Source organism: Monodelphis domestica, chromosome 1 (assembly GCF_027887165.1).
Source record: "Monodelphis domestica isolate mMonDom1 chromosome 1, mMonDom1.pri, whole genome shotgun sequence".
Lineage (NCBI taxonomy): Eukaryota > Metazoa > Chordata > Mammalia > Didelphimorphia > Didelphidae > Monodelphis > Monodelphis domestica.
Window position 1 is genome coordinate 713,344,567 of NC_077227.1, and position 22,304 is coordinate 713,366,870.

General features: G+C 37.8%; 1 protein-coding gene across 4 annotated transcripts in view; it reads left to right on the top strand.

Annotated features, from left to right (window-relative positions):
- The window catches only part of PHLPP2 (PH domain and leucine rich repeat protein phosphatase 2), a 113,717-nt gene that overhangs the window by 60,890 nt on the left and 30,523 nt on the right, over positions 1 to 22,304 (top strand). For all 4 annotated transcript variants that reach the window (XR_008917827.1, XM_056824361.1, XM_056824363.1 and 1 more), the window contains 9 exons: positions 4,350 to 4,496; positions 5,605 to 5,835; positions 7,554 to 7,756; positions 9,178 to 9,238; positions 11,810 to 11,905; positions 12,426 to 12,581; positions 15,693 to 15,893; positions 18,304 to 18,466; positions 18,704 to 18,834. Coding sequence is in view for 3 of the 4 variants with exons in the window: in XM_056824361.1 (XP_056680339.1) it covers positions 4,350 to 4,496; positions 5,605 to 5,835; positions 7,554 to 7,756; positions 9,178 to 9,238; positions 11,810 to 11,905; positions 12,426 to 12,581; positions 15,693 to 15,893; positions 18,304 to 18,466; positions 18,704 to 18,834 (1,389 nt within the window). In the remaining variant the exon portion in view is untranslated. The remainder of the gene's footprint in view (positions 1 to 4,349; positions 4,497 to 5,604; positions 5,836 to 7,553; positions 7,757 to 9,177; positions 9,239 to 11,809; positions 11,906 to 12,425; positions 12,582 to 15,692; positions 15,894 to 18,303; positions 18,467 to 18,703; positions 18,835 to 22,304) is intronic.

Below are 22,304 nucleotides of genomic sequence, written 5' to 3' on the forward strand. Positions count from 1 at the left end.
CAGTGCTCTAGGCAATTCTGAGACAATAAATTGCAGATATAGTGATGACTTGCTTTGGCAGTAGTTTCCTCGCCTAAGAATTTCTATAATTATGAAATCACAAGTCAAGTCACTATCCATATCCCATAAGATTTAATATAAATAAAAATATAAGGATAATTTACATAATCTTTACCAGCTCTAATAAAATTAGAATTTGGAATGAGAATGCATATTAACACAGAAGCATAAAGAACATTTTAAGAGAACCATATTTGTTATTAAAAAGATGTTTTGACTCATTTGTCATTTTTAAATGTTCATAATAAGACAAAATGAAAGTACTGCCCCAAAATTAGTTTAACTCAGATAAGAAAGTTATTTTTAAATAAGAGAGAATAAAGGAAAGAAATTGAGAATACCAAAGGTAGTTTCTCAACTAAAAGGGAAGTATAAAAACATAGAGAAATATAATTAATAGTGAATATTCCACCACCCTCTCCTTTCCCCCCAAAATAAAAAGTACAAGAATCAAAACCCATCAGTAAAGGGGTTTACAGAAATGTAACACAGTGTGTGCACATCTGTGTGTAAAAAACTAAAAAACAGCACAAATAATGGTGAAAAGAAAAAATGTAACAATTTTCAAATTTTAGGCACCAAGCAATTCAGCATTTAAACTCAAGAGTATTAATATTGATACAAGAAGAAATCGACCAAAATATAATAGAGAACCTGAATATACCATTGTCAGTATGTGATCAATCAAATAAAAAATAATAGTAATATTAGTAATAGTTGTAATAGAGAATAGTTTTATAGTAATAGAGAGTAATTGTAATAGTAATAGTAGTAATAGAGAACTCAGATAACTGCCTATTCAGTATTGTTGAAATTAATTGATAAATGAGGGAAAAACCACATAATTTGTTTAAGAACAACATGGAACATTAACAAAAATAGATTGTACATTAAGTCATAAAAAAAAGCATAAATTTAAAAGAACAGTTAATACAAATGTGACATTGATTAGAGGCTTAAAAAGACTTTAGAGATTGAATTATAAAAGAACTCAGAAAAACAAGAGTAGAATAATTTAAAATGATTATACCACATATTGGAACCTAAGGATTAGAGACAAACCTGTTTTTACAGAACAAATTTCTTAATACTACATATGATAGTTAATAAAGAAGTGGAAAAGGTAAAAGATTAAACTGTCACCTTAAAAACTCAGGAGAAAGAAAATAATTTAAAGGAAAGTTTTTTTAAGGGAGTTTATAAAGAAAAGAGAATGCAGAAATACTTTAGAGAATGTGAAAGAGGAATTGATCTGACAAATTTAACCAGTAGCTGGCTCTTTTTTAATGCTAATAAAGTGAATGTCCTTCTTAGCAAAACTAATCAACAAAAAGAAAAAAGAACATGAGCAAAATTTAAAGTGAAAACAAAACCCCAAGAAACACAAGCAATCAAGAATATTATTAGGTAATATTATACTCTTGTTAAACTTTCTCATAACAAATTAGAGAATGTAAAGGGAATAAATAATTATTTTTAAAAATTTAAATTCTCAAAACTTTAGAACAGAAAGCACATACATTAAATACACTTCAGGAGAAGGTACAAATCATCAAAGAATTGCTTGAAAACAAAACCATCTAGCCAGATGTATTCACAACAGAATTCTTGAAAAATTCTAAGAATAAACAAAACTGCTGCATAGTTTATTCATAAGTATGGAAGGATGCATTTTATGGGGTAACTGGAATATTTTTCATATTAGTAAAGAGAATGCTAAAAAAAGTAACCTTTTCTTACAGCTGTAGCAAAACATTAAGAAAATATGTTATAAATTTGCTTTTGAACACGTCTTCAGCTCATAGATTTTGATATATAATTTGATATATAATTTTTAAATATTCACTTATTTTTTGTTTTTAAAAGTAATAGTTAATAAATATTAATTTTCTTTCCTTACTGCCATTAGGTTAACAAAACATTTTGTTGGTAAACAAAAATTAAAAAAAACCCTCAAAATCAAGTGATTATTAACAACAGATGCAGAAAAATCTTTTAAAATTAAAAATACAATCTATTTCTCATTATTAAAAACATGAGAAAATATAAAAAGGTTTATCTTCCACACAGTAAAAAATATCTGCCTTAGCCCAAGAGCTAACTTAGTGTGCAATGGCAAATTTTTCCACTAAAAACAGACATAAAGGGAATGCGACTGTTATTATGACTATTGTCCCTGATTTTGTTTGACATGTATAAGAAATTCTAAGAGACAACTAGGTGACGGGGCAGTGGATAGAGCAACAGGCTTATAGTTAGAAAAGACTCATCTTCCTGAGTTCAAATCTGGTCTTAGACACTATACTCTGCCAGATAATATCTGTTATTGAGTGTAAGGTCAAGTAAAAAAATGGGTACTTGCTTATAGAAATGGACAAGATTATGGTGAAATATATATATATTAAAACAAGCAGGCAAGAAAAATGAGAGGGCATACTGAAAAGGAGAGAAAAAACAATGGTGGTTTTGGACTGCCAGATTTAATTCCAACAGCTTTTTAATTTATTTTAATTTATTTGCTACTGTGGGGAAAAAATACAGCAATAGCTCAGCAGAACAGAATAGCTATACCAGACTATGCAAATGATTCAAGTCTATGGAAAGTAAAATCTGAGGATAGGACTGTTAATATTATTATTTAACAAATGTACTTCTGAAATTAGACTGGTCTGAAAAGCATTTAGACTTACATACTATGCCCTAGTGAATTTTAGCTAGATGACACTTTAATAGTAAAAACAAAAGCATATGAAAAAGGTGGAAGTAAATGGGATAAAGTACTTATCACAGTTGTTATGGGGAGTTTTTTCAAAATACACAAAATAGAGACAAGACAGATGTTTGGTTACATAAAAACAAAAAATTGCATAATAAAAATTAACACAATGGAGAAAATTATTTACCCTAAGTATGCCAGGTAAAAATCTGATATAAATCTAAGTAATTACAGGATGAGACATTTTTTCAGACACAGCAAGTATGAACATTTGATTTGCTTGACTATATTGTTACAGGGCTTTGTTTTCATTTTTATTATGCATAAATGGGAGATGAGAGGATAAGGAGTGAATAGGATAGGGTAGCAATAAAAAGAAAAGAACAGAAGGATACAAGAACAAAGAACAAGTAAGACAGCTTTGAAAGCTACAGATAGATCTTATTACATATATGCTTAAAAAGGAAAGCTAACTGTGTGCGACTAGCAGTTTCATGTATATGCCTCTTTTTCCATTTCCCAATGTGTATCTAGATGCCCATTCTGTTTGATTTTTTTAAGTTCAGAATAAAAACTTTAAAATATATGAGGAATTGTTAATTCATTCATTGCTGATGGAATTGTAGACTTGTGGAATCCTTTTTGGAGAGCATTATGGAAGTACAGTTAAAGTTACAAAAATGTTCATACTTTTTATCCCAGGAATTTTATTTCTAGGAATATACCTTAATAATATTATCAAAAACAAAAAAGCCAACCCTTCAAAGATTTTTGTAGCGTTATATATAATCACAAATAGTGAAACAAGTCACACATTGAATTAGAATATAATAGTTAAATTAAGTCTTGTATTCATGTCTAGAATACTGTAATGCAATTAAGACTGTAATACATTCAAGAAGAAAAATTTTAGGTGATGGATTTAGTGAGCACTACATATGAAGGCCAAAATACTGTAATGCAGTTAAGACCAGTGATCCACTCAATTGGCCAATGATTTCAGTCATTGAATTCACAACAAAATTCCTCTAGGTCAAAATTTGCTTTATACTATCTGAGCTGTGATGTGTGTCAGGTATTCATAATAGGCCTTCTTGATATAGGACAATTGTGTGTTGCCTCTGGAGTGGAGAACAAGACATTTCAAGCTCATGGAATAACAGGGTCGTATAGAAATGAATTGTTTTATAGGCATTTGGGGGATATGAAAGGAGGCAGCTGGGTAGTAGAGTGGATAGAGTGCTGGAATTTGGAGTCAGACCTGATTTCAACATGTGCCTCAGATACTGGCCAGCTGTGTGACTTTGGACATGTCCCTTAATCTTTGTCTCAGTCGCCTCATCTGTAAAATGGAGATGACAGTATCACCTGGCTCCCAAGGTGGTCGTAAGGCTCAATTGAGATAGTACATATAAAGTGTTTGTATAAATCATGAAGCGCAGAACAAATATAGTTGTGATTAGTGGTTGCAGCAGCAGGAGGAGGAGGTGAAGGGAGTCAGTTACTTCAGGACTGAAATCTAAAGTGACTCTTTGCTGGCAATTGGTGTGATTCCTTTTTTTTTCCTTTCCAGGTTTTCTCAGCTGAAGGGACTGAACTTGTCTCACAATAAGCTCGGGTTATTCCCCATTTTACTTTGTGAGATTTCTACTCTAACAGAACTGAACCTTTCTTGTAATGGACTTCTTGAGCTGCCTGGTCAGATTGGCAATCTCCTTAAGTAAGTATCTGACCTTCATTAGACCCCCGGATAGTGTGGAAGGACTGCTAGCTGGGGTCAGATGTTGACTCTTTGGCTTAAGACTTTATGTCACGCCCTCCCTAGAATTGAGGGTTCTCATCTGACTCTTGGACATGGCATGGGGTCTAGGATTCTGCATTTGCCTTATGGTCTAGGAATCTCAGAGTTGGGAATGGAAACAGGAGGATGTTTGTTGCAGAAATACAAATCAAAGGGGCAGCTAGGTAGCACAGTGGATAGAGTGTCAGGCTTGTGTTGGGAGGTCCTGGCTTCAAATGCAGCCCCAGATACTTCCTCACTGTGTGACTGAGCAAATCACTTAACCCAGATTGCCCAGCCCAGTGATGGCAAACCTTTTAGAGATAGAGTGCCATTCTCCCCCTCCCCCCCTTCCTCCATCGCCCCCCTCTTTACCCCAGTCCGGGGAGGGAGGAAGTGCTCCCTTTGGGCTGCTGGTCAGAGGAGCGGGTGAAGTGAGGAATATCCTTGGGCACATGGAGATGGGGAGGGAAAGAGCCTTGCCCTGAATTCCTCTGGCTTTTTAATAACAAACTCTGGCAGGCAGTGGCAGGCATACCCAGAGAGAGGGCTCTGTGGACCCTTTTGGGCACATGTGTCATAGAATCACCATTACTGGCGCAGCCTTTGCTGCCTTTTTGTTTTAGAATTGATACTAAGATAAGGTTAGGGGCTTTTAAAAAAAAATGCAAGTCAATAAAATGCTTTGAAAGTGTAGTTATGTGCTGGTGTATATGAATGAGAATCATTGGCTCTTGTTAGAAAATAAATCACATCCATATTCAGGACTCTCATCCAGTATCCAATACCAAACAGCAATTACCAATCACATTCAATCACCAAAATCCTAATTGTACATGATATTGACTGAGCCTTTTGACAGATTTAGCACTTTACAATTTGACGTTCTGCTGGGGAATTTGTTCTTCACATAGATGGAAATTTGGGAGATAGTTGCTATTCCTTGTCAGGATGCTTCTAGAATTAGAATTCAGTACTTCCAAATCTTCTCATTTTGATAAATTCTTTGCTAGTTGAGATTTTTTCTCATTGAATTCATTTCCCACAGTCTTCAGACTCTCTGTCTTGATGGCAACTTCCTCACTACTTTACCAGAAGAATTGGGAAATTTGCCACACCTTTCCACTCTTGGACTCTCCTTCAACAATTTCAGCCAAATTCCTGAGGCTTGTATGAAGCTCTCAATGTTAGATAAACTGGCTATGGCGGGAAACCAGCTAGAAGTCCTGAATTTGGGGGTTTTGAATGTGATGAAGCATATCAAGCATGTTGATTTAAGGTAAGGACATTCTGCATGTCTTGTTTAATTGATTTCTGATCAATTTTAGGTTTATTAAGTTTGCTCTGTTCCTTCTGAGACTACTTGCATTAGGGTTCAGAATAGCCTAAGAGGAATGAATTTTGTTTTAAAATGAAGTTATCAGGCATCACTTGGAATGTGCTATTCAGAATAAATGAATGTTCCAGATTAATTAAGGTTTTCCTTTAACTATAAGATTTTTTTTTATTTTAGTTGGTTTCTTTTGTTTTTACCTAATACAACTTTCTGAAGATATTTCTCCCTCCTCCCTATCCAGCATACCATATAAGAAGGGGGGGGAAGAAGGGAAAAGAGTTCAACTGAACCAACCATCACATCAGCTGTATCTAATGATGCATTCAGTATTCCTCATCTATGTTTCCAAACTTCAGCAAAGAAAGGACAGAGTCTTATGAGGATGAAGTGTTTTGCCTCAGTTGTTGGTTCATTGCATTTACATTATTGTAGTTATTGTGTATGTTGTTTCTCTGGTTTTCTTCCACTCATCTGTCTTCCCAGGTTTCTCTGAATTCTTCATACTCATTTTTTAAACTACTCAATAATATGTTACATTTATACACCATAGTCTGTCTAGCTGTTCCCCAGGCAGTGGGCATTCGCTTTGTTTACAGCTCTTTGTTACAATAAAAAAGTGCTGCTTATGAGTATTTTCTTGTATATAGGAGATTCTTTTTCCCTTGACCTACTTTAGGGTTTGTACTTAGAAATCCTTTGGTAAAGTCACTTTCTAAGCACAACTGCAGTTTCAAATTTATAGTTCCACCTACAGCCTTTTAAATGTCTGTTTTAACTAATTTTGTGGAAATATTTCTATGTGTTACATATAGAACATACATATGGTACATTCTCTGCCTTCTTAAATGTAATACTTAAGAATACTTAAAAAAAAGAAAAACATCAACCTTATTTTTCGCCAGGCAGAAGATGGGTAAGGGCTAGACAATGAGGGTTAAGTGGCTTGCCCAGGGTCACACAGCTAAGAAGTGTCTGAGACCTTGAACCTGGGACCTTCTATCCCTAGGCCTGGCTCTCAATCCACTGAGCTACCCAGATGCTCCCAAATGGAATATTTTTAAGTAATAGTTTAACCTTTCCTTGATGACTCAGACTTATTTTGAAGAGCATCAATTCCTATACATGTTCTTTATAAGGAAGGAGAAAAAGTAAGAAATCATTTGCTGTTTATGTCCTTGGAGGCTATCTGAATTTTGTCCATGTATAAATGGTTTTCCTTTCTATTTACATATTCCCTAAGCAGAGGTGCTCAGAAGTATAATTTTTTAAAAGCCACCATTTGACTATTTTAAGGAAATATGACTTGTCTTTACCCTCCTCAGTTTGGAATGGAACACTTTCTATTTCCCACACATTTAAATGAAGGTTTCTTAACAGTCAAGATGCAAAAACCAACACAAAACCTAACTTAATCCCTTTTCGTGGATAAACTTACCCTCTATTTTGCTCTCTATTTAACTTTTATATGTTTCCAAATCTGAGTTGTCTTAGATTACAAATTACTAGTGGATAGAGACCAATTTTCTACAGCTATTTGTATGGCATAATAATATTTGTGGATATTAGGGATAGGAAGAGAGACATCACACTTTTTTTGAGCTGTTAACTTTTTGCTTTCCTTAGTAGAATTTAATTCCAATAACTTGTTGACTAATATTTAGGTTGAACAGTTTGAAGAGAACAGTTGTTGACAACATGGAGGGGAACAAGCATGTTATTCACATGGATTTGCGTGATAATCAGTTGACTGACCTGGATTTGAGTTCCCTGGGAAGCCTGCAGCAGCTTCACTGTGAACGGAATCAACTGAGGGATCTAACACTCAGTGGCTTCACCCTTCGGGCCCTCTGTGCCAACTCCAACAGTAAATTTGCTATTTTTCCTCCACTTGCCTGTTCTTTGTGAACTCTAGGAAGGAAACACTTTCTAAGAAAATTGCTCCTGTTGTGCTAATTAGGTCATTTGCCAAATGATGCTGGAGGCTTTGTGAGAGTCAGTCATTCAACCTGCATTCATTAAACACTGACTCTGTGCCAAGATTTGTGTTAAGGGTTTGTATCCCTGGGGACACAAAAGACATGTCTGCCCTTAAAGATTCCGCATTATAATGGGGAAGTCAGAACCTATAGATAGCTATTCCCAAATCATATGGATACCAGATAAATGGGAGAAAAACAAAAGGAAAGTTACTAGCATTAAAGGGGGATGGGAAAGGCTTCTTAAAGATGCTGAGGTTTTTGCTGAGACTTGAAGCCAAAAGGTAATGGGGGAGGGAAGAGAAGGGGAGGGGAAAGAATATTCCTAGTCTGACAGAAGACCATTGAAAAAGTAGAGTCAGGCAATAGAGTGTTGTGTTCAAGGACCACCCAGAAAACCTGAAACTCTGGATCACCCTGGATCATAGTGTAAGTAGGAAGGGATCAAGTTTTTCTGCCAAACAGAGAATTTTGTGTTTGATTCTGGAGGAGCCACTGTACATTTGGGGCATTCTAGGCAAAGGGATTGTGAGGACCTGAATGTGAGGATGGTGAAAAGATGTCTATGAGAAAAGTTATGGCCATAGGATAGATGAAATGGCATGATGGAGAGGAAAGTGTCAAGTGTAATTCTTTAGGTTATAAACCTGGGTGCCTGGAGAATGGTAGTACCTCCAACAAAAATAGGGAAGTTTTTTGTTGTTATTCAGTCACATCTGACTCTTTGTGAACTCTATTTGGGGTTTTCTTGGCAAAGATACTACAGTAGTTTGCCATTTCCTTCATCTCCTAATTTTGAAATTGAGACAAATAGGGTTGAGTGACTTGCCCAGGGTCACACAGCCTAGCATTGAACTCGGGAAGGTGAGTCTTCCTGACTTTAGACTCCTCATTCTAACCACTTCTCCACCTACCTGCAAGAATGAGTTGTGTTTTGAGATGTCCAGGTAGAATCACAGCTTTACTGAGTGGGAAGGGAGGTCAGGAGTCACATAGGCTAGCCCTGCCTGAAAGGCTTCTTCCCTCAATGCCTTCACTTGGACCAGGAATATCTGGGACCCTTTTGGCAGCCTGGGGAAGCCTATGGGCCCCTTCTCCAAATCATATTGTTAATACATACATAAAATAAGTTATAGAATTACAGAAGAAATTTATTATATTGAATCTAGTTATAAAAATATCCTTTAGAAATTCACAGACTTCAAATTGAAAACACCTAACTTTATGGTTTCCCTTCTCTGGTTTTAATGTTCCTCTTTGCTTTGCTTTCCCTCAGTTTGACTAATGATTCTGCTTACTTTTTGATTAGGGCTGACCACAGTGAATGTTTATCCAGTGCCCAGTCTGCTTACTTCCTTAGAACTCTCTAGGTAAGTGTATTTTATAAAGAAGGAAAGATATTTTTGTGTGTTTTTTTGTTATTTAAAGGTGGTTTGTTACCTAAGGATATACAAAATGATTCTTGAATTCTCTAGGGAATAAACATGCAAATACACAGAAATGTTTTGGTGTCCTAGGGGTGGGGCTTCTTAAAAGGAATGAAGTAGCCTGGTCATTACTAGAAGAGTTTCTGCTCTTTTAGTTCAGCTTCTGTGCTGGGAAAAGAGCCTTTGGAGGCACAAGTCAATAGTTCTTTTAAGTCGCAATCTCTATTCAAGTTTTCTAGGAATGAAGAAATAATTTTGAATTTTAAAAGATCCGTATTTCTGTTGACAATTTCATCCTTTGCCTATTGAGCCTTATAGTTACTTGGGTTTGGGTGGGGGAAACATTTATTTCACTTGAGGGCTTCTGGTTTCTATTTTATGTGTGTTTATTTTGTTTTTTAAACGCTTTCCCTGACCCTTTCTGGTCTCAAATTCTGAAAAAAGCCCAGTTTTCAGTCAACACTGTACCCTCTATAGATGATATAAGTCAAGAATAACATGGATAGCTCAAATTTTAAGCTTAGAGTTGTGAATTATAGATTTTCTCCATTTTGCTTAGTCTTAGATTCTAGCAACCAGGAATGTATACACCTCTACTTTTAAGGACTAAGTGTTGAGGAGGATGGCCTGTGACCAACATGTGCTAGCAATTGACAAATAAGAAACACCTGACAGACCCCCTGGGCTCTCCTAAATCAAGCTTAAGCTACCATTGGTACATGTGAGATGCAGGAAGTGATGTACAGAACAGTCTATATATTTCATGTCACTTCTCGCCGGGCTCTTGCTCAGAGGTTGGGAACTCCTGGCAGCGGTTTGGCGTTGGCGACTTGCCAGTGAGGTGACTGGGAGAAGCTATGTAGAGTAGGTTAGGTGAGGTGTCTTCCCTGAGCGACCTTGGTGAGGTGACTGATTTCTCCTTTCCTCTTTTCCTTGACCTCTAATTCCTATCTGGCTTGCCAGAGTAGTCTAATTCCCTTTTCCCTCTCTCCTTCTTAATTTCTTCTACTATTGTAATTAAATCACCATAAAAATCCCAAACTGACTTGAGTATTTTATTGGGATTGAATTTTAATCTCTGGCAACCACTAGTATAATATATTCAGTCAACAACCCTAATTTTTACCTTTAACAGAGTTATTCTCCTCAACTGTGAGATAATTGAGTACACTCCTCTTATTTACACTGAGGCCCAGAGAGGTGAAGACCCCCAGGAATAAGTAGTGGAACAGGAATTGGAGGCCACTTTTCTCTTTCTCAGCCTTCATACTGCCTTTGGGTTCTGACCAAAAAACCATCTTAGTCATGAAATGTAGATAAGAAGAAATTGCTCAAGTTTTCCATTCAGAGATTCTTAAGTTGTTTAGATAATATGAAACTTTGGAATGCTTTGTTTTTGTGTCTAAAAATTCAGTTATTTGAATTGCTATATCAAAGTCATTTTCCCTATTAGTCTGAAGAGGCTCTTAAAAGTTCATGGAGGTAAACAGACTTCTCTTGGGTCATATGGCAAAGAAATGAACTCAGAATCTTAAGTCTTTAATCTACTTCCTTACCAATGAGCTCCTTTGTCTCCTTAAGTGAATAAATTAACTAGTAATCTAATAGCTCCATTGGCTATGATGTGGCTTTGTGACAGTTTGACTGTAGAGATCAGTTTTTTTCCTTTATTAACAATATGATTTTTGTTTACAAGCTTTTGGAGGGCAGAATGTATATATACTTTTAAGTAACATCGCATTAGGAATACAATACACAAACCGTTGAATGAGTAAATGAGCCTGGTACCTTTCACAAAATAATTCATGCATATGTATAATACCTGCATAGAGATATAATACTTCTCTAAGGTCAATATCCTCAATTTACAATTGGAGAGGACTAAGATCCATGAATGAAAATTCATTGCTTTTTCTCCTAAGAACAATTATAATAGTCTGACTATTTTAAAAATATATTTATTACATTCCTTTTCTACTTAAACACTTTTTTAAAAAATCTGTGATTTTATTAGTATGGTGCTCTTTTCACCTACACAAATACCATTCTTAGATGAGTGGTCCTTCTCCTGGTGATGAACTTTTCCAGACTTTGTTTTCTCAATGGGATTGTAGATGAGACACAATTTCATTATTTGGCCTGGTGAAACTAGCCAGAGTTTATGTTTTGTTGAAACATGTTTGAAAAAATCAAATTTCATCTTCACACCATGATGTGGTATCTGAGTAGGACTTGAATGGCTCTCCATTTCTAGAATTTTTTATAAAGGATACTTTTTTTTTTTTTTAAAACCCTTACCTTCTGTCTTGGAGTCAATACTGTGTATTGGCTCCAAGGCAGAAGAGTGGTAAGGGCTAGGCAATGGGGGTCAAGTGACTTGCCCAGGGTCACACAGCTAGGAAGTGGCTGAGGCCAGATTTGAACCTAGGACCTCCCATCTCTAGGACTGGCTCTCAATCCACTGAGCTACCCAGCTGCCCCCTAAAGGATACTTTTTTAATTGTGTTCTCCTAGGAATCAATTAGAATATATTCCTGACTGGGTCTGTGAATCAAAGAAGATTGAAGTGTTGGACATGAGCTATAATCTCCTAACAGAGATTCCTATTAGGTAAAAAAAAAAGTGTGAGTGAGTGATATTGTGTGTGTATGTGTGTGTGTTTAAAAATACCACTAAACCATCTTTTCTCAAGATTTGTGGTCCCTTCCAAAGCTCTTCAGGATAGTGGTTTTAAATTAAATCAAAGTATTGTGTTTCAGTTGTATATTTAGAGCTAAATAAAGCTTGCAGAAATCTCTCTTTAGACTTACAATCTAGAGTGATTTTGTTATAGAAAATAAGATGTAGTTCAGATCTGTCTTACATTTGCTGTTTTCATTAATTCCTCTCTCCCTAAACAGTCATGCTCTCCATTTTGTGATCAGTTAGCAAAGCATTAGAGATGCCCTTTTTTGGTTAATATATTTTTCCCAATTTACATTATCAGAAAACATGCCCTTTTGTTATTTTACTGACATAGTTAAATAAGTGACTCAGGATAAATCCAATATTATAGATATTTCCTCTGTTAGGCTCAGCAAGAAACACTGTTAAGTTTCTTATTTGTTCCTTTGGGCTTTCTCTCTTGTAGGATTCTGAGTAGTCTGAGTCTTAGGAAGCTGATGGTGGGACACAACCAGTTGCAAAGTCTTCCAGTCCTTCTAGAACACATTCCCCTTGAGGTCTTGGATCTACAGCATAATTTACTCTCCAGGTTGCCAGATACCCTCTTCTCCAAGGCATTAAAGTAAGTACCACAAACAGGTTTTTTTGGGGTGGGGGTGGGGGAAAGGACAGAATCTTTAAATGAGAGCATTATATTGCCCTACACCTATGATGAAAGATATGTTTGTTTCTCATAAATGACCTTTGGAACTATTCAAGATTATGAGTGTCTTTGCGTGACTGTCTCCCTTGTGATAGAGGATTTATTGCCAGTTAGAAGAGATCATATTGTTTTTATGAATTAGTACTCCACATTCCGATTGAGAGTGGGGGAGTCTGATCCCAGTTACTTGGAAAAGCCTTTGCATCTTGTGCTGAATTGTCATCACAGGTAACACATATGGCTGGGACCTTTCCCAAAAAAGGGAAGAAGGGCAGGCAGTTCTGGGGCTGCCACCCTTGATAGAGCCTGCCCTCTGTGTACAAAAACAAGTCTCTAGAGCTGAATTCTTTGTTGGGTTGCCTCATAAGCTTGGATAGCCTCATTGATCAGTTCTGTTCACTATTGGCAGAATTTTCCTTTACATTATAACCTTAAAAACTCTGACATTGTGATGTAAAGATCTGACTGTTGGTCTTTAAATATAAATGTATCGATAGGCTTGTTTCCCTTTCTTGGAGAATAGGAACTGGTTAGTGGAGGGAGTTACCTATTGAGCATACTCTATACTCTGCAGTGAGATCACATGAGCCATCAGCAACAAAAGTTTCTCTGCCAGATGGTGTGATGGTCTCATTTTAGAAATGGAAAAATGAATTCCAAGAAACTTACTTACCCAAAGCCATAGGAGAAGGGCATGAAGCACTTAACTTGTTCTATACTTCACACATATCTCTTTAAATTTCTATGCCTAAAATTAGATATAATACTTGGTAGTTATTCCCTGTGCCCTTTTTCACCCTCCTACCCCCACATTTATTTACATTTATTTTGGGGAGTAGATGAGGGGCTTCAAAAAGAAATGAAAATAATGGTGCTTGCCTTCAAAATACTCAATTCTTCCAGTTTTTAAAGACTGAATTTCATCCCTGGATTTTTGGGCATCCTTCTCCTTCTGATTTGATTTTCTTTGGAGATCATCTTTCATGTCCTTTGCCTCATTTTCAAGCTGATTAACTTTGGCTTTCAAGACACTATTTTCTCATTTTAGTTCAAGTGCCTCTGTTTCCAGATGACTTATCTCGCTTTTTAAGTTCTTTTTCCTGTTGTCTTCAGCCTCTCTTAATTGTGTTTTGAATTGTATTTTAGTTCTTCCAAAGCCTGTGTCCAATTTGCTGGAGTTTTTGTGTTTTTGCATGGTGTTCCTTGATCTTCCTTTGTTACATTTGCTCTTTGTTCATTGCCTGGATAGAAGCTGTCAATTGTAATTTCTTTTTTCTTTTTCTGTTGTTTGCTCATATTTGCCCCTTCTTCCCCCCGCCCCCCCATAGTTGCCTGCATTCTTGCTTCTCTCCTTGTGTGCTGGGCCTGTGGATTTGGGCTTTTCTGTCCTGAAGGGAATTCTCTACTCTGCTGATTGGCCAGGTTGAGTCTTGATTTCAAATCTTCCCCAGCTCTCAGCAGAAGCTGAAAAGGAGCTGGGCTTCCTACCTTGTTATTAAGGTGTTCTGTAGTAGTTGCAACCTTCACTCTTGGAGTTTGATCAGCAAGGCTCTCAGAGAGGTCTGTGGGGGAGGGGTGTTGGAGCTTGAGCTTCCCTGCCCTCTGAAAGCTTGATAAGATTAAGTCTGGGCAGGGTTGTTCTTGCAGAGCTAGATCTGCCCTGAAGCCAAAAGGGGGGGGGGCACACAATATGGAGTGTTTCTGCTGCGATTGGACTACCTTCTCTGAGCTTCTCCTCTAAGCTGTCACCCCACCACCTGTGTTCAAAGCCCTGAGCCTGGCACAGCTTTGGCTGCAAGGTACTCCCTCTAGACTAGTGCCCTTGCCCGCCCAGAGATTCCAGCCACTGCTGGAGACTCTGTACTATAGGTGGGGGGAGGGGTCCTGGGACCTTCCTTCCTTCCCCTTTAACCCAAGTGTTCTCGAATTCAGACTTTTTGGAGCCTTACCTTTTAAGTTGAGTCCAGCAGGGGGGTTCCTTAGCTCTGTCCTGTTGTTAGATTTGGTTTTCAGTTCCCTAGAAGCATTTTGTTTTTAATTAACGAGGAAAGGTTTTCAGAGGTCTGAACTTTCTCTGCCTCTCCACCTCCATCTTGACTCCCTATTCAAAATACTCATTCTTCCAAAGACACGTGCATAAATATATTATGGTCCAGAATGCCTTAAGAGAGGTGCAGGAGCTGGGTAGCACAATCAATAGAGCACTAATCTTGGAGTCAGAAGGTTCTGGAATCAAATCTCATCTCAAATACTTACCAGCTGTATGACCTTGGCCAAGTCACTTAACCCTGGTTGCCTAGCCCTAGAATTAAAACAGAAGTTATGGATTTAAAAAAGAGAGATGGAATGCAGTAATATACTACAGGAATCTGGAAGAGGACTCCTGGTTAAGAGATTAGGGGAAGTTGGCAACTAAACTGGATCTTAAAAGCTGCATAGGATTTTTGACAAATTTGGGAGAGGGTGTTTTCAAGTAGAGAAAAAGGTATGAAAGCTGTTTCAGAGACGAGAAAGCACAGGGTGTGTCTGTCATGGCAAACAGTCCTGTGTGGCTCAGGAAGAGTGATGGGAGTAAAGGTCCTGAATGCCTTTGGTGGGAGCCAGATTGCCAAGAGAGAAGTAGAGGTAGTGAAGAAGGGAGCATGAAAAGAACCTCGGCAAAGACAAGTAAGGAAGGCCAAATATTCTTCCTTGTTGAGTCATTTGTCAGTCATGTCTGACTCTTTATGACCCTATTTGGGTTTTTTTTGGCAGAGGTACTGGAGTGGTTTGCCTTTTCTTTTTCTAGCTTCTTTTATACAGATGGGCAAAGTGAAATGATCAGGATTAAGTGACTTACTCAGGGTCTAAACTCAGGAAGATAAGTTTTCCTGACTACAGCTCTGGCACTCTGTCCCCTGAATCACCTAGCAGCCCTCTGAGAGAGCATGAGGAAGTTTCTAAAGTTCCCCTTCTCAAGGCAATAGATGCACACTTTGAATATGGCTACAGATGTGTATTCACCTTGATAATTCTTGACTCCTCTGTTAGTCTCAGGTACCTGAATGCCTCTGCAAACAGTCTAGAGTCTCTGCCATCTGCTTGTACTGGGGAAGAGAGTCTTAGTATGCTGCAACTCCTCTACCTGACCAATAACCAGCTGACAGACCAGTGTATCCCTGTCCTCGTGGGACACCCGCATCTCCGCATCCTGCATCTTGCAAACAACCAGCTACAAACTTTCCCAGCCAGGTGAACACATGCAGTGTTGCTTTTATTCCATAGAGAAAACATAAGTGTTACATTCTACAGACTGGTGCAATAGCTGTCTATGTGTTTTATGGGTATACAATTGATGCTGAGTTGGATGTCATTGACATTTTGAGTTCTTCAGCTGGATGACAAAAGTAAAATTTAATGTCTCACTTAAGAAGTATGTTTGGTCACTGTCATAAATTTAAGTATCAATAACAATTAGATAAATGGGTAGAAATTTGGTAATGTTTAATTCCTAGGCACCTTATTCCTATAGTTCAGTGATAGCAAACCTGTGGCACAGATGCCAGAGCCATTTCTGTGGGTATGTCTTTAGTGGTCCACCAGAGTTCCTTATTAGAAAGCCAGAGGAGGGACTTGGGGCAAAGCTGCTCCCCTCTCCATCTCCAGGTGCCTGAGGATATTCCTCACATGACTTGCCCCTCTGCCCAGCAGCCAGTAGGAGTGCTTCCTCCCTCTGCTGTCTTGGGTGAGGGGCTGGGGCTGGGGGGTGGTCACATGGAGTGTGAGGGTGTGGTGCAGATGGCAGCCTGTGGGGTTTGTTGTGAAGGTGATTCCTCTGGTGGGGTTGGGGAGGAGCTAGGTTTGAGGGGAGAAAAATCACCTTGTGGCACATAGCTAGAGGGGAGCAAAACACTCGGGACACTCTCCTCCCCACTTTCCACACACCCCTCTGCCCAGCAGCCTATCGGAAGTACTTCTTCCCACTCCTGTCTTGGGTAAGGAGGGAGCAGGGGAGGGGCCAGGAACATTGTCTCTAAAAGGTTTGCCATCACTGCTTTAGTTTTTAGTATTCTAAGAATGTTAGACTTTTTAAGGCTTACCTATTAGATGAATTAAAGTACTTTTAAATTAAGTTAATTTAATGAATTAAAGAGTGTTTTCCATTCTCATTTCTCATTACCATTTTTACAAAATACATTGTACTTTTATTGGCAATAGGAGGAACTTTTTAACCTTTTAAACATTTTCCATTTTGTTTTAATGTGTCTTGTCATAGAATCATATGCTTCTGTTTCATCCATTTTATTTGTGAACTAATAGTTTGAAAATCTGAAAGAAGTCTTTCTAAATATGAAATTGCTCATGGCTCTGAGATAGTATAGTAGAGTAAGAATTTAATTCTGTCATACTTGTTAAGGAAAATATAAAAGCTTTCCAGAGGGTAGGAAAAGAAATAATGACATAAGAAAGTAGATATGTAATCAGTGCTTGTGAGGGAAATGTTTTCTGATCCTTCTAAAATGACTTAAGAGTCTATTGAGTCCTAATGTATTTTTTTAAACCATTACCTCCTGTTTTAGTATTAATTCTCCCTCTTCCTCTTTTTTTTCCTCCTTCTTCCTCTTTTTTTTTCCTCCTCCTCCTCTGTCCTTCCATCTTGGAATCAGTGCTGTGTATTGGTTCCAAAGCAGAAGAGTGGTAAGGGCTAGGCAATGGGATTAAGTGACTTGCTCAGGGTCACACAGCTAGGAAATGGCTGAGGCCAGAATTGAACCCAGGTCTCTTGACTCCAGGCTTCACCCTCTATCCCTTTTGTTACCTAGCTGTGCTATTAAAAGGAAAAAGTCATTGAAAGAATGTTAACTTTGAAGTTATAGAGTCCCAGTTCCAGCTCTGCCATTTAACTACCATCTGTATACAAAATCACTCAGCCTCTCTGGTCCTTAATTATTCATCTGTAAAATGAATAGATTAGGTTAGATGCCATCTGAGACTGATTTTTTCAAATTTTTTAGAAATTTGGTAAAGGAAAATTTAGAAATTTTTACTTGTTTAGTCAGCAGAGATTAAACTCCTACTATATTTAATTGGTGCTTAAGGTTCTGAAACAATAAAACACTCCCTGCCCTCAGAGCTTATGTTCTACCAGGACCCATATACTATACATAGCTATATAAACTCTGGGTGAAGAATGGCATACTAGCAGCTGTAGGCATCAGGAAATGCCAACACTTGAGAGAAATGAAGGGTGCTACAGGGCAGAGATAAGAAGGAAGTATATTCCAGGTGAAGAGGTTGCCTGTGCAAAGACTGATCTGTAAGAGATGGAATGTCATGTAAGAGAAACAGAGGAGAGGTTAATATATTGGGAAGGTTGGATTGTGAAAGGTCTGAAATACTAAGCAGAAGAGTTTCTGTTTTATGTTAGGTGGTAAGGTGCTACTCAAGTGTATTGAGCTGGATATTGATACGAAAAGATATGTGCTTTAGAAATTTCCCTTTGACATATATGTGGAGGATGAATTGAGAGAGGCAGACATTCTTCTTGAAGTGGAGGCAGGAAGGCTAGTTAGGCAGCTGTTATAATTAGGGTGAGAGAGATGAGGACCATCTGAGTATAAAAGGAATGCATGAAAATTTTATTTTATTATTTCATCTTCAGCAAATTGAACAAGTTGGAACATTTGGAGGAGCTGAACCTGAGTAGCAACAAACTAAAGACAATTCCTACAACCATTGCAAACTGTAAACAGCTGCATACTCTTGTTGCACATTCCAACAATATCAGCATATTTCCAGAGATCCTGCATTTGCCACAGATCCAGGTATTCATTCACAAGGGAATGAAGGATCACTTTTGGAAGTAAAAGTGACTGATCTTGATAAGGACTCCCTAGGTATCAAAGTGGGAAAGTACCCTAGAAGGATAGAATGGGATGTTTGGTTGGAGAAATAATGATTTAATAGCCATAGTATATATGCTAGGGGTTCATGAGTATTTGGGAATGAAGGCTTTGTTTTCCCTGATGTAGTCTCTCTCTTTGTTTCTTTGTTCCTGTCAGTTTGTAGATTTAAGCTGCAATGACTTGACAGAAATTCTGATTCCTGAGGCTTTGCCTCCCACCCTACAGGACCTTGACCTCACTGGAAATATAAATCTGGTTCTGGAACATAAGACATTGGACATCTTCAGGTAAGATATATGTAAAAAAGATTCAAATCACATGTGACAATATTCCTGCAGTGTAAGATGCCCGCTTGGGGGACAGAACAGGGACCAGGAGTTACTCGGAGACCAGAGAAGAAGATTGGAGTCAGAAGGACCTAATCTACTGGTGATAGAATGAGTGCACTTTAATTCAAGCTGGTAACATCTTTTAAAGGCAAGAACCACAGACAGTAACACAGTACTTGGAGAAACATCAATGAGAAGGTGTAGCAGATAAGGCTCTAAAGTCACTCAGGTTCATGGAACAGTGTAATCATGAATAACACGTTATTGCCCACAATAACATGTTTTATTATGCTAAGAATAAAGAAGGTAAAGGAGAGGGCACTTGAACTTTATCTGGACAGACTCTGAGTAATCTACCTCTGAGACGGCACTCAAATTGTAATCCTAGACAGGCTCTGAGATCTCTGCCTCTGACATTGCAGATCTCCCATTCTTTAAAGGCTTATCTAGAACTTGTTCCTTGAGAGGCTGGGAACAAAGTAGGATTGATGCCTTTGTTATGTTCTTTGATTTATCTCCTGACAGAAGTTTAATGTGAGTGATCAGACCATTCCACCAGAGTTGGACTTGTCTTGGATCACAGACATCATTTAGTTTACCTTCTTAATTTTTCAGATGAGTAAATTCTGGCCCAGGATAGTTAAATGACTTGTCCAGTCACACAGGTAGTGAAAAGGAGAGCTTGGCAGAGTTGTGGGGCCTCTGCATCCATGTCCAGTGCTCTCTTCCCTTCATTTTGATGCTTGGTCAGGGATAGAGTACCCCCAACCTGGGTGGGAATAAATGTATATGTGGGAGCAGCTAGATGGCTCAGTGGACTGAGAACCAGGCCTAGAGATGGGAGGTTCTCAGTTCAAACCTGACCTTAGCCATTTCCTGGCGGTGTGACCCTGGGCAAGTCACTTAACCCCATTGCCTGGCCCTTACAACTTCTGCCATAAAACCAAAATACAGTATTGATTCTAAAACAGAAGGTAAGGTTTTTTTAAAAAATGGGTGTACATACATGGTGTCTTATAAATATAATCAGAAGAACTTTAATATGAAAAGGAGAATTTCCCAAGATTGTATTCCCCAGGTAGATCTCAAGAAAGGAATAGCTGTTCAGATATCCAGAAATTTATAGGAGATAAAATCCAAGAAAGAAGTCAGTGTTTCTGCGTGAAGTCTAGTTAGCAAATAAAATGAACTGATGTTCATTTTAGACGTCCTGATGCAGATAGGTATATTTGATCTTGTAGGTTTCACTAAGCTTATTGAAGTATGAGATACATGACTCTGGCCCAGTAGTATTAAACTCAGGTAGAAACAGTCCATACTGTGAGGATCCCTGTGGGCCCCACATTGAATTAGAAAACCATACAGTTAACATTATTTATGTTCTATTGTATTTTTATTTTGTTAAATATTTCCTAATTATATCTCTTTTTTTTTTAAACCCTTACCTTCCGTCTTGGAGTCAATACTGTGTATTGGCTTCCAGGCTGAAGAGTGGTAAGGGCTAGGCAATGGGGGTCAAGTGACTTGCCCAGGGTCACACAGCTGGGAAGTGTCTGAGGCCAGATTTCAACCTAGGACCTCCCATCTCTAGGCCTGATTCTCAATCCACTGAGCCACCCAGCTGCCCTCTCCTAATTATATTTTAATCTGATTTGGACCCTACTTGAGAACTTAGAGTATTTTTCTGCTCTAGACTGTTTATTTAAATAAATATACTTTTATTTTCAAAGAAGTTATATTTTTTTAAAAGGTGGGGAATGGAAGGGATACTGTGCATTAAGAAGATATATTTGTATAAGAAATCAAGGAACTTGAAGGAGAACCATGGTTGAAAGTATTTGGGTAAAGATTTGGAGGGAAAGCAGAAGTTATTTCTTTATCTAAATATACTGCATATTGACTGAACAGAAAGTAAAGATAGATATGGGAAAGAAATCACAAGCCTGGCACCAGAACTATCATATAGTAGTGACGGGGAATTTCAGAAGTTGTCAAGACATCTGTTGGAGTGCTCTGGTTGCTGAGAGTAGATAATAGCATTTTGGCTTTCCTTAGTGAGAATTTCATATTTCAAATGGTAGATAAACCAATAGGAAATGCTGTACTGAATCTGTTTATCACCAAAAGGCAGAATGAAGTTTCTGGGCATGGAAATGATGAGGACTTTGGGAGGAAGTGATCATTCCTTTCTAGAGTTTTGTTATAGAAAAAAGAAAAGAAGCTTTCCATATCCTAACATGTACCCTCTAGAGTTTGAGAAAAGAGATTTCAAAAGTAATTAAGAGTAGAAATAGAATCTTATGTAGTATCACCCTTTAGGGGAATTCAGACTAGGAGGGATGAGACACACAAGCAAAATCCTAAAGACCTGAAGGATACAGTTCTGAGAAGGAAGAAACAAGGGAGTTTCCTGAAGACTGGTGTGAAAGCATATGGAACCCTACCAAACAATTGAGAAGAAAATTTTTTTAAAGATAGGTGCTGACTATCAAAGAAGGTACAGGTAACAAGGATAAATTACAAGTGGAGTGGCAGAATCTTTCACGAATGCTGTTGGGAAGTTCAAAATGACCTGAAGCTAGAGAGAAAAGTTACAGAGAGAAGCTGAAAAAATTCTATTCAAATGCCTCATTATTGTGTGAAGATGACTACCAGCTCCACCAGCAGTGTATAAGCTCTGGCAGGCTCTTCTCTGGAGGACTTTTGAGTATGCCCCTGGCAATGGATAGAGTGCTTTTGGAGGACCAGGATATTTACAGAAATTTATCACCTATTGGCTGGGCAGCTGATGATGAATATTTAACCATAACACCTTGTAAAACAAAAAAAATACAGAATGGCCCTCAATCCTTGTGCAGCCTCCTGCTTCTGCAAAGTGGTAGCAGAATGAAGGAAAGGGGAGCACAAGGTGCCAAGAATAACATGGTTTTAGACAGTCTATAAACTTTAATTTGAATATTTCTCTAAATCTAAGGTCTTTGTCCAGTTATCAAGAAATTGGGCATATTGCTGGAGAAATTCGACAATATCTGTCTTAATAGATTAAATGAAACCAGAAGAAAAAAGAAAGTTTTACCTAAGGGGGAAGGTGACTCATGAGAGCACTCCTTGGAGAGGCAAAGACATTGACAGAATGAATTGATTTTATAATTGACCAAAAGCAGCAAGAAATGTTATTTTGTAGGATATTTGACAAGAGGATTCAGGTATAAGGGTTGATTGAGAAATAAAATGCCATTTCTAAATTAAAGCAAAAGCAGATAAGTTTCTCCTAGGCCTATGGTGAAAACAAGTCTCAATCAACCAAATAAGTAAGTTGCAAAATGTCCTTGGATGAACTGTAGTGAAATTGTCAGGAACGGCACTTAACACGATGTCTGGGACACAGGAGGTGCTTTATACATGCTTGCTGACTTGAATAAGGTTTG